The sequence below is a fragment of the Phodopus roborovskii genome, unplaced genomic scaffold (genome assembly GCF_943737965.1).
Source record: "Phodopus roborovskii unplaced genomic scaffold, PHOROB, whole genome shotgun sequence".
In the NCBI taxonomy this organism is placed as follows: Eukaryota; Metazoa; Chordata; class Mammalia; order Rodentia; family Cricetidae; genus Phodopus; species Phodopus roborovskii.
The window spans coordinates 4,903,854-4,917,553 of NW_026126636.1; the positions used below are offsets into that span (position 1 = coordinate 4,903,854).

The 13,700-nt window shown below is 53.9% G+C and overlaps 3 protein-coding genes across 3 annotated transcripts; 1 reads left to right on the plus strand and 2 right to left on the minus strand.

The window, feature by feature from the left end:
- The first annotated feature begins 489 nt into the window (after positions 1 to 489).
- On the plus strand, positions 490 to 1,254 carry Sdhaf1 (succinate dehydrogenase complex assembly factor 1). Its single transcript, XM_051206948.1, has one exon. The coding sequence runs from the start codon at positions 519 to 521 to the stop codon at positions 864 to 866; it is 348 nt and encodes a 115-aa protein (XP_051062905.1). The 5' UTR covers positions 490 to 518; the 3' UTR covers positions 867 to 1,254.
- Positions 1,255 to 3,735: 2,481 nt separating this feature from the next.
- On the minus strand, positions 3,736 to 8,042 carry Syne4 (spectrin repeat containing nuclear envelope family member 4). The gene is made up of 8 exons (XM_051207458.1): positions 7,826 to 8,042; positions 7,524 to 7,662; positions 6,419 to 6,562; positions 6,030 to 6,224; positions 5,707 to 5,955; positions 4,789 to 4,863; positions 4,036 to 4,094; positions 3,736 to 3,955 (listed from the first exon to the last, which is right to left on the minus strand). Exons 1-8 carry the CDS (start codon positions 7,951 to 7,953, stop codon positions 3,778 to 3,780), a joined length of 1,167 nt encoding a protein of 388 aa, XP_051063415.1. The 5' UTR covers positions 7,954 to 8,042; the 3' UTR covers positions 3,736 to 3,777.
- Positions 8,043 to 8,505: 463 nt separating this feature from the next.
- Positions 8,506 to 13,583, minus strand: Alkbh6 (alkB homolog 6). The gene is made up of 7 exons (XM_051206958.1): positions 13,520 to 13,583; positions 12,928 to 13,006; positions 12,362 to 12,430; positions 10,787 to 10,847; positions 10,305 to 10,456; positions 9,966 to 10,082; positions 8,506 to 8,901 (listed from the first exon to the last, which is right to left on the minus strand). The coding sequence occupies exons 2-7, from the start codon at positions 12,979 to 12,981 to the stop codon at positions 8,638 to 8,640; spliced, it is 717 nt and encodes a 238-aa protein (XP_051062915.1). The 5' UTR covers positions 12,982 to 13,006; positions 13,520 to 13,583; the 3' UTR covers positions 8,506 to 8,637.
- Positions 13,584 to 13,700: the final 117 nt, after the last annotated feature.

A 13,700-nucleotide genomic window follows, 5' to 3' on the forward strand; every position in this document is an offset into this window, starting at 1 on the left:
GGCTCTCCTAGATGCCTCTGGCTGTCCTCTCCTATCTACAGTAAAAATGTTCCCCCTTAGCCACACCATGGCGCAGTCACGTCGTCAGCCCCTAAAATAATAAATCTGTTATTAAAACTCTGTTCGTCCCTTCCCAATGTCCTTTTGGTGACCCACAGATTCGAAACCTTCGCTCTCCGTCCTCCCTGGACCCTGACTGTCTCCTCCAACTCAGCCGGAGTCTAACCGCTCAGGCCCCTCAGTTCCCTGGATTCGGGTTCACCCGTCTCCAGAGCGGCAGCCGCTCAAGGGCATCCATCCTCCTTAGAGTGGACCCGGACGCCGACGGCCACGCCCCCACCCCGCCCCAAGCCGCCGTGACGTGTGCTTCACCAACCAATCGGATGCGGCAGCACCGGAACGCAGGAGGCGGGACCTCTGGCGGGCGCGGCCGTTGCTCCGCCCTTTAACTTCCGGAGACTGTGTGTCCGGGCGGTGCTCCCGGCGGATTTGCGGCGGCGGCCGGCGACCAGGCGGTCATGAGTCGGCCCAGTCGGCTGCAGAGGCAAGTTCTGAGCCTGTACCGAGAGCTGCTGCGCGCCGGGCGGGGAAAACCGGGCGCCGAGGCACGGGTGCGAGCCGAGTTCCGGCAGCACGCCAGCCTCCCGCGCTCCGACGTGCTGCGTATCGAGTATCTGTACCGCCGGGGACGGCGCCAGCTGCAGCTGCTACGTTCCGGCCACGCCACGGCCATGGGTACCTTCGTGCGCCCGCGGGGCCCGACTGAGGAACCCGGCGACACGGCAACCCCAGGGATCACGCTGGACGGTAGCGATAGTCCCTGTGAAGGCACAGGGGCACGAGAGACGCGATCCGACAGACGGTGACAGACCCAGAGAAGGGCCCCTCCGGACAGTTTGGGGGAAGGTCGGGAGCTCATCTGCTGGAAAGTGAGATAGATGTCTTGAGAGGCAGCCGAACTTTCTTGATGCACAGTGAGAGATCAGACACTCCCTCGCCAAGAAGGTTCTGGGCATGCAGTGGCACCGGCCGGCTGCACCATGTATGCTGTTCACCCAAAGTCACAAGAGGGCACAGACTCATCACCTCCTCCCCACGGACGAATGGGAGCCGAGATGCCTCTCTTGACTTCTGAGAACACACCCACCCCGCGCTCTTGAGGGCCTGCCCTTTGTTGTTTCTGACGTGGAGAAAAGCAGACTTTCACCTGAGCAAGTTTAATAAAATACCCCGATGAACCGTGAGAAACTCGTAGTTGGGTTTGGAAAACCGTTGTTCCACTCATTGTGACAAACCAGGATTGATTATAAGGGCGGGTTTACCGTAAGTAGCCAAAGACTCCCGGAGAATCCCTCCTGGGTGGGTCTAAGAGGCAGTTCCTGCTCCTGTTGGCCCTCCTCGGGATTCTTGCATTAAGGGAATAAATGTGAGATGTGTTCACTGTCTTGTCAGTTGTCCTTAGTGGGGTTTTTGCTTTTTGTTTCTTTTGAGACAGGGTCTTGCTATGACGTAGCCTAGGCTGATCTCGGCATTGAGCTGCTTCTGCCTCGGCCTCTAAATTCTGGGAGTAGAAGCATGCCCTACCATGCCAAGGGTGGAGAGGCAGGTGGGAACAGAAGGGGAGGAATGTGGGGCCCCAGCTGAGGCTCGTGTGACAGAAAAAGAGGCTGTGACACTGTTTACATCTGGCTGTTACCTCAGCTGTGTTAGCCCTCACCATGGGCTGTTAGCTACCTGTCCATCTCTTAGCCTCAGCTTTGTTCATCGACATGATCTTGGTTGGTTTAGTTTTTGTTGTCTTTGAGACATAGACTCATGGAGCCCGGGCTGGCCTCGATCTGGCCATGTGAGGGATGATGGCCTGCAGCTCCTCCTGCCACTACCTCCAGGACACTAGGACACAGGCATGTTTCTACCACAACACATCTTGGTTGGTTGTGTACTTTGTGGTTCTAGGCATGAACCTAGCTAGGACCATGTGCTTTGCTAAGCAAGTGCTCTAACCACTGAGTCCACCTGCCCTTGGTGCCATGAGCTACGCAGAGACACCTTGTCTCAAAAAATAAAAAAAAAGTAAATAAGAAAAGAAGAAAGGGCCAGAGAGATGGTTCAGCAGACAAAGGAATTTGGTGCCAACCAAGCCTGACAAGCTGAGTTCAAATCCTAGGGCCCACACTGTAGAAAATGAGGACTAACTATTAACGATTTGTCCTTTGATATTCACATAGATGTATGCAAACATAAATCAATACAATCAATAAATGTATTTAGAAAGACAGGTCATAACAACAGATTCTCTGATACAACCCTCAGCTACTGGTTTGTACTCCATGCTTAACATGGAATCTCCTAGAAGTCACCGATTCCCAGACCCTTAGTACCCACTTTGCCAATTTCCAGTACCCATTTCAGTTTCCTTTGAAGGCACACTGGCTTCCTGTTTAGCCTCCATGATCCCAGCAGTGCTGACTGGGGCCCTTGGGTAGGGTAGCCTAAGCCAGAGGAACCCTGCCTGGGACTTGAGCATGGAAGTTTAAAGGGACAGTGATCCTACTGGCTGCTAAACTGACAGGCAGTCTGGCCACTAGGGTTTGAAGAAAAAGTGGGGTGGAGGTTGGAATTTGAGATCTAGCCATGAATTTCTGTTACCCATACTAACTCGCATTCCCGTTATAGTCAGGGAGGACCTGGCTTCAGCCACTCGCTCCTGTGTGGCCTCAGCCTGACTTCTGCCCCTGGCTGCAGTGCGCCTTGTCGGGGATTGTGGGAATGGAAGGAGGTGTGTGTTCTGAGTGCGGCTTGGAGACCAACACCCGGACGAGGAGCTGTGTTCAGTGTACATCTAGGGTCAGCACAGGACTCCGCCTCATTCTTGTATTCCATTCTGCCCCCATCTCTTCCCCGGTGCCTTAGGTTTGAGATTAGACTGCAGCCTGGTGTTGTCAAGACCCCAGGAATCTGGACTAGAGCTACAGCCCAGTGGTGGAGCATTTGTCTGCGTGTGCCAGGCACTGGGTTTCATTCCCAGCAGCACAGAACGGAAATATTAGCTAGGCCTGTAATCGCAGTCCTCTGGAGGTTGAGGCAGGAGGACTGGGGGTTCAAAACCACCCTGGACTCTGCAGTAAGAGCCTACCAGGGAAAACTATCTCTCAGAAAAAAGGATGTCTCACAGTTCTGAGCTAGTGATAACAGCCTGCACCTCTCCCTGTAGAATATGGGAACATCTCCAGAACGAATGTGAGACAGCATGGGTGTTGGCAGCTCACCCACAGCGCCTGCCTCTAACTTCCTGTGGCAGGTGCCATCTGTGATATTCCCTTTCTCCCTCAGCCTCCAGAGACGTGTGGTCACAGGAAGGATAGACAGACAGACAGGAAGTATTAGGGAGCCCGCCTTCCCAGGAAGACCTCACAGGGGAGGCGTGGAAGCCTGGAACAAGTCGAGTGTCCTCCACACGGTTTTCCAGGGTCCCAGCCATTTGGCACTCTGGGTACCGATAGCAGCTGCCAGCTTTCCCCCTTTCTGGGAACCACATCCCCATTCTACCACTTTGTCACCTCTCAAGTCAACAGCGTTGGCTTTAATGTTTGTATTACGATCCAGGGAATCCTAAGGTAGTCAGTCTCCTTCAGTTCTGTGTTCTGCCCTCAGGGACCGGGGTAGAGAAGGGGCCGTTGAAACCTATCCAGACTGCCTGTTACCAAGTTCCCAAGCACCCAATACTCAGACATCTTTGGAAAGCAACCATTTAATACGCATGTCTGGGCCATGGACTCAGACTGGAGGGAGACCATTGACATAGCTGAGCACCAGGTAGGGCGTCCTGGCCAGTCGGGCATGGGGACAGCAGGGGACCCCTGACAAGGGCAGCAACAATGTGGCACCCACCAGAAGGAAGAAGAGAAGAAGAAAGAAGGTGGTCAGGGGCCGTCTGGGTGCAGAAGCAGGGACCCTGAGAAGAGACACGGTATCATCAGCAAGGGTGGGCCACCACCATGGTCCCTGTCGCCCACACCCTAGCCCCTTTCTCACCCATGATCCACCTCTAGCATCACATCTGGTGGACTGGGAGATGCTTGTCTCTTCTTGCCCTGAGGGTAGACAGGAGCCAGCAGCAGAATGAACGGCAGTGACACTTAAGTGGGGACATTCTCTCTCTACCCTAGACCCATAGGGCTAGCTTTATTTTTCCTCTCCTGAACCACACATGATAGTGTGGCTGGTGTCTGCACCTGTCCTTCATGCATCCATTGCCCTTTTCCCGATAACATTGATGGATGGTGCGTGCGTGCGTGTGTGTGTGTGTGTGTGTGTGTGTGTGTGTGTGTGTGTGTGCCTTCACACTCACACCTTCAGGGTTACATTAAACTGATTTCCACTTTCCCCTCTTCCACGATGGGGCACGTGACTCAGACCTGGCCAATCAGAGCACTCTGACTAGTTCAGCATGCAGCCCATGACCCAAGCTGGACAGGTGGAGTCAGGCCCAGGACTTTGGCTACTGCTAGTAGGTCAGAGGTCATAGGGGTAGGTTAGTAAAGCAGGGAAAAGGAACTGTAGCATCTGGGGCTGGAGAGGAGGCCAAGGGACAAAGATCGAGCCCTGATACATTTTAGGTCCTGAATTCATAGCGTGTGTGTGTGTGTGTGTGTGTGTGTGTGTGAGAGAGAGAGAGAGAGAGAGAGAGAGAGAGAGAGAGAGAGAGAGAGAGAGAGAAAGAGAGAGAGTAAATATGGGTTGGGTATCTTTTACTTACCATCAACACCCCCTATGCTCCTAGCTCACCTGAGGCTTCCGGAGACGCCTTCGATGGTGAGCTGCTAAATGTTTCCGGTGGCTGAGCCCCAATGTGAGCAGGTCCTGTGGGAAGAGAAAGGTTCGAGGTTCTTGGAAGACTGGTAGCATGGTTATGGAAGGGTCTGGAAGGAGGTGCCACAGAGATGAAATTATGCAGGTACACACGGATCTCATGGGAGGGACAGAGGGGCAGAGCCAAAGAAACCAAGAGGAGAGAAACTTTATTTATTCATTCACTCAACAAATATTTAATGAGTGTCTATTACACACCAGGCACAACTCTAGGAGACATGGTGAGGATGGAAATGGGCAAAATTCTAGTCCCTGTGGAGCTTAACATTCTACCCAGAGAGGTCAAAAATTAACCAGTAAATGCGTCATACCAAGCTGTGGTAAGGAATATCAGGAAATAATGGTTGGGAATGCTAAGTTGGGTCGCAGCAGCTCTCTGAAGAGGTGGCCTGTAAGGAGGCAGGACTGTAAAGGGAGAGGTGGGCTGGGCATGCGCCTAGGGCTTAGGTGGGAGAGAGGCGGGGGGTGTTTGGAGGAGGGTCAGGATTGTGTCTGTGGCCCCGGGAAGAGCAGAATGAGAGGACAAAGAGGAAGGAGGGTAACCGAGTTCATGGAGACAAGGACAGGCAGAGAGCACAAGAGAATCATGATGACTTTCATGGTGGACATAGGTGGGCATGTTAGTGCATGCCCATAATCCCAGCACTTAACAGACTAAGGCATGATGATTGTGAGTTCAAGGCCAGCCTGCACTGCATAGCTTGAATCTGTCTAAGACAGAGAGAGGGAGGGAAAGAGAGAGACTTAGAAGGGGAAGCAGAAAGGGAAAGCCCTTCTAGAAGCTTCAGAGAGGCCACACTATGGTACCCAGCCAAGTAGGGGGGCTGATCTCACCTCAAGGCTCTGTCCACTGCCCTGGGGTCCCCTGTAGCCACACAGCTCACAGGGAATTGCTGGTATCCGAGATATCTTTTGCCCTGAGGGCCCAAGACCCCCAACATCCCCTGCTGGGTCCCATTCCAATTCTGCAGGAGTCAGGGTGGTACTAGGTGCCCAGGGCCCCCAGATTCCACCAGGTGCTGGCCCGTCTGAATCTCCCTCAACTTCCAAGTCCTGGTCCAGGAGGTTGGCCTTCTCAAGCACCTGGAGCAGAGGATAGAGGTCATGGGAGTTGGAAAATTATGGCCTGGGCTGGGGGCTAGCAGGGCAGGCCCTACCAAGCTATAGCTGATCAGCTGGGCCTGTAGCTGCCAGAGCCGTTGGAAGATGGTGTCTCGGTGGGTTCCAAGGGCCCTTAGGACCTGCTCCAGAGATGCCCAGGCCCTGGGCTCACTCCTTTCTGCCAACCCCTCACCAAATGCCAGCAATGCATCCACACGCTCGGCTGCCCCTCGTAGCTCTGCCTGTAGGGCCTGAGACACATGGTTAGACATTTTCGCCCACATGACAGCGGTACCAGAGCCCCCAAACCTGGAGTTATTTCCTCCTCCTCCATGTCTTATGCAGAAGTCAGAATATGTACTAAGCCCATTTTCCACCCCAGGAAGCTTGCACCCATGCCTAGGACTCTGCCTACTTTCCCATACCCTGACCTTCCCCTGCCCACCTGCAGCTGGACAATCCTGCTGTGGGCCAGTGTCCAAGATCCAAGGCCTCGTGCCAGGTCCTGTAGCTGGAAGCTCAACCCCAGGAGACAAAGATGGAGGCTGTCCTGCTCGGTTTCCAGGACTTCCAGGCCAGAGACAGAGTGCTGGCGGGGCGGGGGAGGGGGACACACACACGAATCAGGGCCAGTGGGCCAATACGATACCCTGCTCCCATGCAGCATGCAGGCTGCTGCCTTGTAGGTGTAGGTGTTTCTCTGAACTAATGCCATCGCCATCACCACCGCGACACCGGGGCTGCTCCCACCTGGCAGCCTTTTACCTCAAGGTTGGAGACAACTAATTCACAGTCCTCAGGTTCTCAAGCCTCCGAGAAACCTCTTTATAGGGGTCTAAACTAGGAGGGGTAAAGGAGCAGAGTAACCCCCCCCCCAAAAGGAATGGGGCTGTACCAAGGCCATTAACGAAATGATGATTTCCTACTTGGTAAATTACTGAAATATGTCCGGCTTGGAAATGGAGACACCTACTTAAAAATCCCAGCTCTTTGATGCAAGAGAATCGAAGGTTCAAGGCCAGCCTGAGTCACATAGTGACAGCCTGTCTCAAATAAGGAGGTGGGGGAGGCTGGCTCAGTGGATAAGGTGTTTTCTGTGAAGAAAAGGGTGATAACCCAAGTTTGGATTCCCAGCACACAAAGCTCCAAGCATGTGTCACCACTCAGTGATGCCAGTGCTAGAGAGGTGGAGGCAGGCAGGTCCCTGTGGCTCACTCGCCAGCCAGCCTAGCCAAATCAGTGAGTTCAAGGTTCAGGGAGAGACCCTGTCTCAAAAAGCATGATGGAGGGTGACCGAGTGACAGTGACCCTCGGCCTCCGCATACATGTGCACCTGCCCACATTTATGCACACACACAATGAATACTCAAAAGTTTCAAATAATTCAAATGCGATAAAATTCTACGATGACTGGCAAACAAATATCCTCACAGTGTCCCTCCAGAGACAGCCAGCCCCTCCTCGGAGCCGTGATATGGGTCCTGGGGCAAGAGGCAGCTTCTGGGGACAGGGAGCAAATGGGTCTGGCACAAAGGGTGTGGTCAGCTCACCTCCCAGCGCTTGCCCCCATCCTGATGCTCATGGGAAGAGGCCAGGGGTAGTCTTGGGGAGCTGGCGGCAGGCTCAGCGTCCTTCAGTTCACCTGTGCGGTGCTCAGGAGGGCCCAAGGAGGCCTGGGCCTGCTCTGACCTAAAGACAAGGCACGCTGATGGGACCCTGGGTGAGCCACTGGGCCTCATTTTCCAAATCCCATCCCCAGTTTTCTCTGCGTCCTTGTTCAGTCTCGAACACACCCCACAGCCCTTCCCACTGTCCCCTCCCTTGGAACCAGGTATCAAGTCCCAACCCCCACCTGCTTGTCTCCTCTGCAGGCACTGGGCAGATGGCGCATCCAGCAATGTCCCGCTCCTTGAGAGCACCCAGGGGATGGTTGAGGGGCTCTGAGGGGAGTCCATGGCCAAGAGGTGGGGACAGGGCCATGGCTGAGGGCTTGGGCACAGTCAGGTGAGGACGTCCAGGCTCTTTCTCAGCCAGTCCCACATGCTCCCTCAGCAAGCGGCTACTGAGAGGCCAAGGGCCAGCCTGGCTCCACCCCTTCCAGGAGGAACCTGGACCCAAGAAACCTGATGCCCTGCTGAGGTACTTAACTCCTTCCTTCCCAGTAGGAGAGCCTAAAGCTCTCACCCCCCCCACGCCATCCTAAGGGGCTTCGAGAAGGAAAACGTTACCCATACCTTCAAACCCATAATCCTGTCACCTTCAGGGACCCATGTATCCGACCACCAGGGCCCATCCCATTGACTAAGCAACTAGTAGCTAAAGTCTGTCATCTCAGAGAGACAGGCTAGCCTGGGCAATTTCTGGCTAGCCTGTCTCAAAACTAAAACATGACATTGTTGCATTAAACTATACATGTATAGCATTTGCCTAGCATCCAAGCAGCTCTGGGATCCATCCCCAGTATTGAAGAGGGGGGTGGGGAGGAAGGAAACCACAGCATATGTTCCCACCTAGTATAAAATCCAAAACAAGTAAAGGTATTTTCAGTTTATTTGGAATGGCTTCTTCTCCACGGTTTCCACAGTTACTGGGAAAATAAATAACCCTGGACAAACACCTCTACCCTAGGGTTCTAAGGACACAGAGTCGGCAGGACTTGGGTGGTCACTTGCTCAGCAGGAGGCTGGCGCGCAGCACGCGGGGCACGCGGCGAATGGTTAGGGACACTCGGGTGCCGCGCACCAGCTGGGCTCCCGGCAGCGCCGACTGGCACGCAGCTGCATTGGGCGGCAGCGAGGTGGCGTCCAGCTCATCCACAAGTGTGGCCGCGATGCCATGGAGCAGGTGTGTGTAAGCTGTACCCCGGAGCACCAGCAGGCTGCGCGGTTCCACCAGCAGCGAGGTGATGGGTTGTGGAGGCGGTCGGGGCTACCGAAGCCAGTTGAAGGTCAATGGATATCCGGAATTTGAAGAAAAAAAAAAAATCAGCAAGGTCAACAGTTAGTCAGGGGCAAGGGTCAGCAAGTCCCCAGGCGGCTGGAAGCTCTGGTGGCTGAGGAGTGGTAATCTACAGGCCCTGGGGACAAAGCTATTGGGAAGTCCTGTGTCTGTGTGTGCCTGGTCCTTGGGGAGGAGGCAGGGCCTTTGCTGCAGATGAAGACATCGGGGTCAATACACTGGGAGTTTCAGCTGGCATCTGAGAGGCCCGGGACAGAGATGGGCAGTCCCAGGGATACATGCAGAGCTAAGCCGGGAGTGTACTGATGGGGCCAGGCTCTGACAGAGGTTAAAGGGAGTGGCCACTCCCGGGACAGAGGTGTACAGGAGCGTGGGGGAGCATGCAAGGTTAAAGGGAGGTTTAGTCAGGCATGGTATTGCAGGGGGCTCTCTTGGTGGGAAGGGTGAACAGAGGGACATGGGGGGGGGGGCTAAGAAATATCAGGCCTGTGGTATCAAGAATGCTTGACTTAAGAGCTAAAGATAAGGGCGTTAGGTATCCCCAACAATCACGTGATGATGAGTTGAGGAGAGCGTATGACGAGATAACAGGACACCGACATTGCGGTGCCCCATACAAACCATATAGTATCTTGGAGCCAGGCATGGAGGTACATCCCTGCAACCCCAGCACTCGGGCACAGGGCAGGAGGGTGCCAAACGAGGGGCCATCCTGGGCTACATAAACCTTGCCTCAAAAATAAATAGTAATAATTTTAAAAAGTTTGTTGGAACTCAAATGGTCTGTGCGAGTGTCACAGTCTTCCATATCCTCAGGCATCCAATACCTTAGGGAAGTATTGGGTATCTGTGGAGACGGTGGCAGCTAGAGCTCCACAAAGGCCACTGGTTGGGTATGGGCTGGCTATCTGGGAGAAAATAAGGACACCGAACCAGGGACAGGAGAATATGTCTGGGTCTCAGCGTCCTGGAGTATATGGGATGTTCGAGGCTGGAATGCCCTCAAGTGTTTGGGACATTATCTTAGAACCCACCTGTTCTATAGGGACATCGTCCTCTGGCTGTCGAGGTTCATAGAAATCAAGGACAGTGTGGGAGCCCAGGCTGATGGTGCTGACGGTTGGGTAGTACAGTGGTCCATCTTCATGAGGCTGGGGAGGAAAGGGGCACCAGGGCTGGCCAAGGCAGGAGCCTACCCCACTCCATTAGGTCAAAGTGGGGTTCCCAAGCTGGGATAGGGAGGTAAGTAGCTAGGTGGGGTGCGTAGCTGCTCAATGAGGGTAGGCAAACATGATGGTTACCCTTCCTCTTAATGACTGGGAGATCTGGGGGGAGGTAGCTAGCAAGGGATTGAGATGAGGGCATGTGGTTACCATGATGCCCTCCCCAGGCAGATACTGGTTCACAAGGACATGGTTAGCCGGGAGACCCCCAAAAAGGCTGAGGTCAGACACTTTGTCAACGTAGCGCTGAAGCCATGGAGGAAGTCGCTCAGGAACCATCCCCCGGGGATGGGGGAGCCCACCTGCAGAGTGCAATGCAGGCCTGAAGGCATCCAGTCAAGGAGTCTTGGCATCTGGTACCCACATCAGGGATAGTCCAATGGCTGGAAGCATCTCTGACCACTGAGCTCTGGAGACTGCCACTGGATCTTTCTGAAGTTTTCTTTCCAGCAGCGCCTGGCCCTCAGAAATACTCCCAACCCCTCAGTGAGCCCTAATCCCTTAAAACCACCAGCAAACCCTGAATCCTGCTGGCTCTGGAGCCCCTGGGACCCTTGGAGATAGCCCTATATATATTGAAACCCTGAACCTGAGCCCTCCCTGGGCCACACTCCCTAGCTAAGAACACTTACCCCAGTTCTGCAGCCTTCTCCCAGACAGCTGGGTCCACTTTGGCTTCGGGGCATTAAAAACCTAGGAGGCGGGGAACAGGTTTTCAGGATTTTCCCATGAATGCCAACACAAGGGCCTTCACATGGGTGGAAACAGACTGTCTAGCGCTTGTCTGGAGGTCCCAGTTGGGGACAGCAGCTATTCCCTAACTGAGGAATGGTCCTCCTCTATCAAGGAAGGTGGCTCTATCAAGAGTTCACCTCTGACACAGACACTCATAAAGACATGGGGACACTTACCTAGCCAGTCAATCAGCTGAGGCAGCCTTGGCAATCAAGGGGTAACAGATGGAACCCACAGCTGGAAATAGTTCTTCTCTGGTATGGTATGTTCCCAGATTTGGGGGGGGGGGGGGGATAGGCTTTCATGTATCACACTCTGGCCTCGAAATCCTTACATAACTAAGCATAACCTTGAATTCCTGAGTCTCCTACATCCACCTTCCCAGTGCTGGCATTATAGGCATGTGTCGCCACACCCACATGGGATCTCACAACAAAGGGAGAATGAGGTCTGAAACTTTCTTGTTCCCAAGGCTCTGGGGTGGCACTGGGCTAGTCCTCTCAGTAACACCCTTGTTTTAAAGGTTAGGCTGGGGTATCTCACTGTAGCGAATGTGGGCTTCATAATTGCCTCCTTGGGCTGGTGGAGGCGTGCCCCAATGGTAGAGTGTGTGCCTAGCATGCAATGCCCAGATCCCACACCGATACGCTCGCCCTCCTTCCTAAGAATACATTTGTTTTTTCCTAAGCCTCTAGGAAAGTTATTTCTTTTTTGTTTGTTTGTTTGTTTTTTTTTTTTCCTTCAAACAAGAGCTCACTAGACAGGGCTGGAGAGATGGCTCAGTGGTTAAGAGCACTGGCTGTTCTTCCAGAGGTCCTGAGTTCAATTCCCAGCAACCACATGTTGGCTCACAGCCATCTGTAACTCCAGTTTGAGGGAACTGACTTGTCTTCTAGCCTCTTTGGGCACTGTACAGAGGTCGTACACACACAGATAAAATACTCATACACATGAAAACTTTTTAAAAAATCTAAAAAAGAAAAGTCTTGATGGACATTAGTGACTCACGCCTTTAATCCCAGCACTCGGGAGGCAGAGGCAAGCAGATCTCTGTGAGTTTGAGGCCAGCCCGGCCTGCAGAGCTAGTTCCAGGACAGCCTCCAAAGCCACAGAGAAACCCTGCCTGGAAAAAAATCAAAAACAAACAAACAGACAAGTCCTGAAATTTGGGATCCTCCTGCCTCAACTTCCCTCATGCTGGGACTACAAGCTGTTACACGGTGTCAGTACACCTGGCTGAGAACCCTGCTGCAGACAGGCAGACCCAGCAATGGCTGCAGACAGGCAGACCCAGCAATGGCTGCAGACAGGCAGACCCAGCAATGGCTGAAAGGGGAAGAGAGCCATGAGGTTGCCTAGGCGCTCTCCTCACCAGGGTTTCCATTGTGGGCTCAGGGCTCTCAGACAGGGGCTGAGTGCTGGAGGAGAAAATGGCAGGAGGGGACAGACGACGAGAAGGGTACTGAGATCACCTGTCGAAGCAAATAGTCCTCCTCTTCCTTGGAGATGAAGTCAGGGACGTAGTAGATTAGAGGTGGGGCCTATAATGGAAAGACGGACCTTAGGACAGCAGCTCTCACCCTGTGGGGTCTTGACCCCTTTGGGGTCAAACGACCCTACCCCCAGTGATCACCAAAGACCATGGGCAAACACAGGTATTTACATTACGACTCACAACAGTAGCAAAAGTAGTTACGCAGTAGCAATGAAACAATTTCGTGGTTGGGGGTCACCACGATGTGAGGAACTGTGGAATTAAAGGGCTGCGGCATCAGGAAGGTTGAGAACCACTGCCTTAGGATGTGGCGCTTTGCCCAACCCAACCCTATCATGACCAAGCAACCTTTCCTCTGGGAGAGGGACTTGGAATGGCCTCAGAAGGGCCAGGACCTCAGTTCAAGGAACCTATGACCCTGGGGCTTGGAGATGGGCATGGGGCTGGACTCTGAAGAGAAATGAGGCAGTCCCAGCCAACTCCACCCCCACCTCACACCCTTCCGTCCACACACCCCTCCTCCACACCCCCAGTCCTGACAACCTGCTCCACCCTGAATGGCTCCAGTGCTGGGACCCGGGCATCCTGCTCCTCCATGGATACCAACTCCTTGCGTGCCGTCCTGTAGGGAGGGGTGGACACCCTTAAGTCCCTAAGCCTCCGGTCTTCAGCTGTGACCAGCCTTCAGAGGCCAGACCCTACCCCGCAGAATTCCTACAAACTTTAGGCTTCAAAACTAGAGTAGCCGGTTTTCTCAAAAGCCGCCCAATGAGCGCTCCTCCCGACTCCCAGTGGGCACACTGCTCCAAGGCTCAGTCCACCCAAGCCCACCGTTACATGCATCTTCCCAGAGAACATTCCGAGCCCACACATGGAGCCTTTCTCGAAAGTTCCACACAGGCCCCAAAACTCTGCAACCGTGAGCACAGGTACCTCGGAGCCGAGGGACCCGCCTCTCACCCCTCAGGTCTCCCATTCTGAGCATCCCTGCTCCCTAATCTGAGCTCTCTTAGCCATGTCAATTCCGGGCCTCCTCTGATCTCCCCACTCGGAACCCTCCATGCCTTCATTTCAGCCCCCCCAAAAAAAAACCCACATAAACAAACAAAAAAAAAAAAACACAAAAAACGCTGACCGTCCACGTCTCCTCCAATTTCCAGATTCAACACCCTCATGCTTGCCCGCCCCCCATCCACTTCCGCCCCATGTTACTGACGTAGGCGGTTTTAGACCACTGAGCATAGTCAAAGGACCTACGGGCCCGCCCTCCAGCCAATCAACGCTCTCGCTAGGTGTCTGCCGTGCTCGCTCAGGGA

Bases quoted from the DNA above. Each gene is read 5' to 3' on its own strand.
- Sdhaf1 (XM_051206948.1), top strand. From the start codon at position 519: ATGAGTCGGCCCAGTCGGCTGCAGAGGCAAGTTCTGAGCCTGTACCGA.
- Syne4 (XM_051207458.1), bottom strand. From the start codon at position 7,953: ATGGCCCTGTCCCCACCTCTTGGCCATGGACTCCCCTCAGAGCCCCTC. The intron at 6,225-6,418 runs GTGGGCAGGGGA...CATGTGTCTCAG, and splicing joins GCAGGATTGTCCAGCTGCAG to GCCCTACAGGCAGAGCTACG. The intron at 5,956-6,029 runs GTAGGGCCTGCC...CCTCTGCTCCAG, and splicing joins AGCTGATCAGCTATAGCTTG to GTGCTTGAGAAGGCCAACCT.
- Alkbh6 (XM_051206958.1), bottom strand. From the start codon at position 12,981: ATGGAGGAGCAGGATGCCCGGGTCCCAGCACTGGAGCCATTCAGGGTG. The intron at 10,848-12,361 runs GTGATCTCAGTA...CCCGCCTCCTAG, and splicing joins AGGACTATTTGCTTCGACAG to GTTTTTAATGCCCCGAAGCC. The intron at 10,457-10,786 runs GTAAGTGTTCTT...TGCACTCTGCAG, and splicing joins GAGAAGGCTGCAGAACTGGG to GTGGGCTCCCCCATCCCCGG.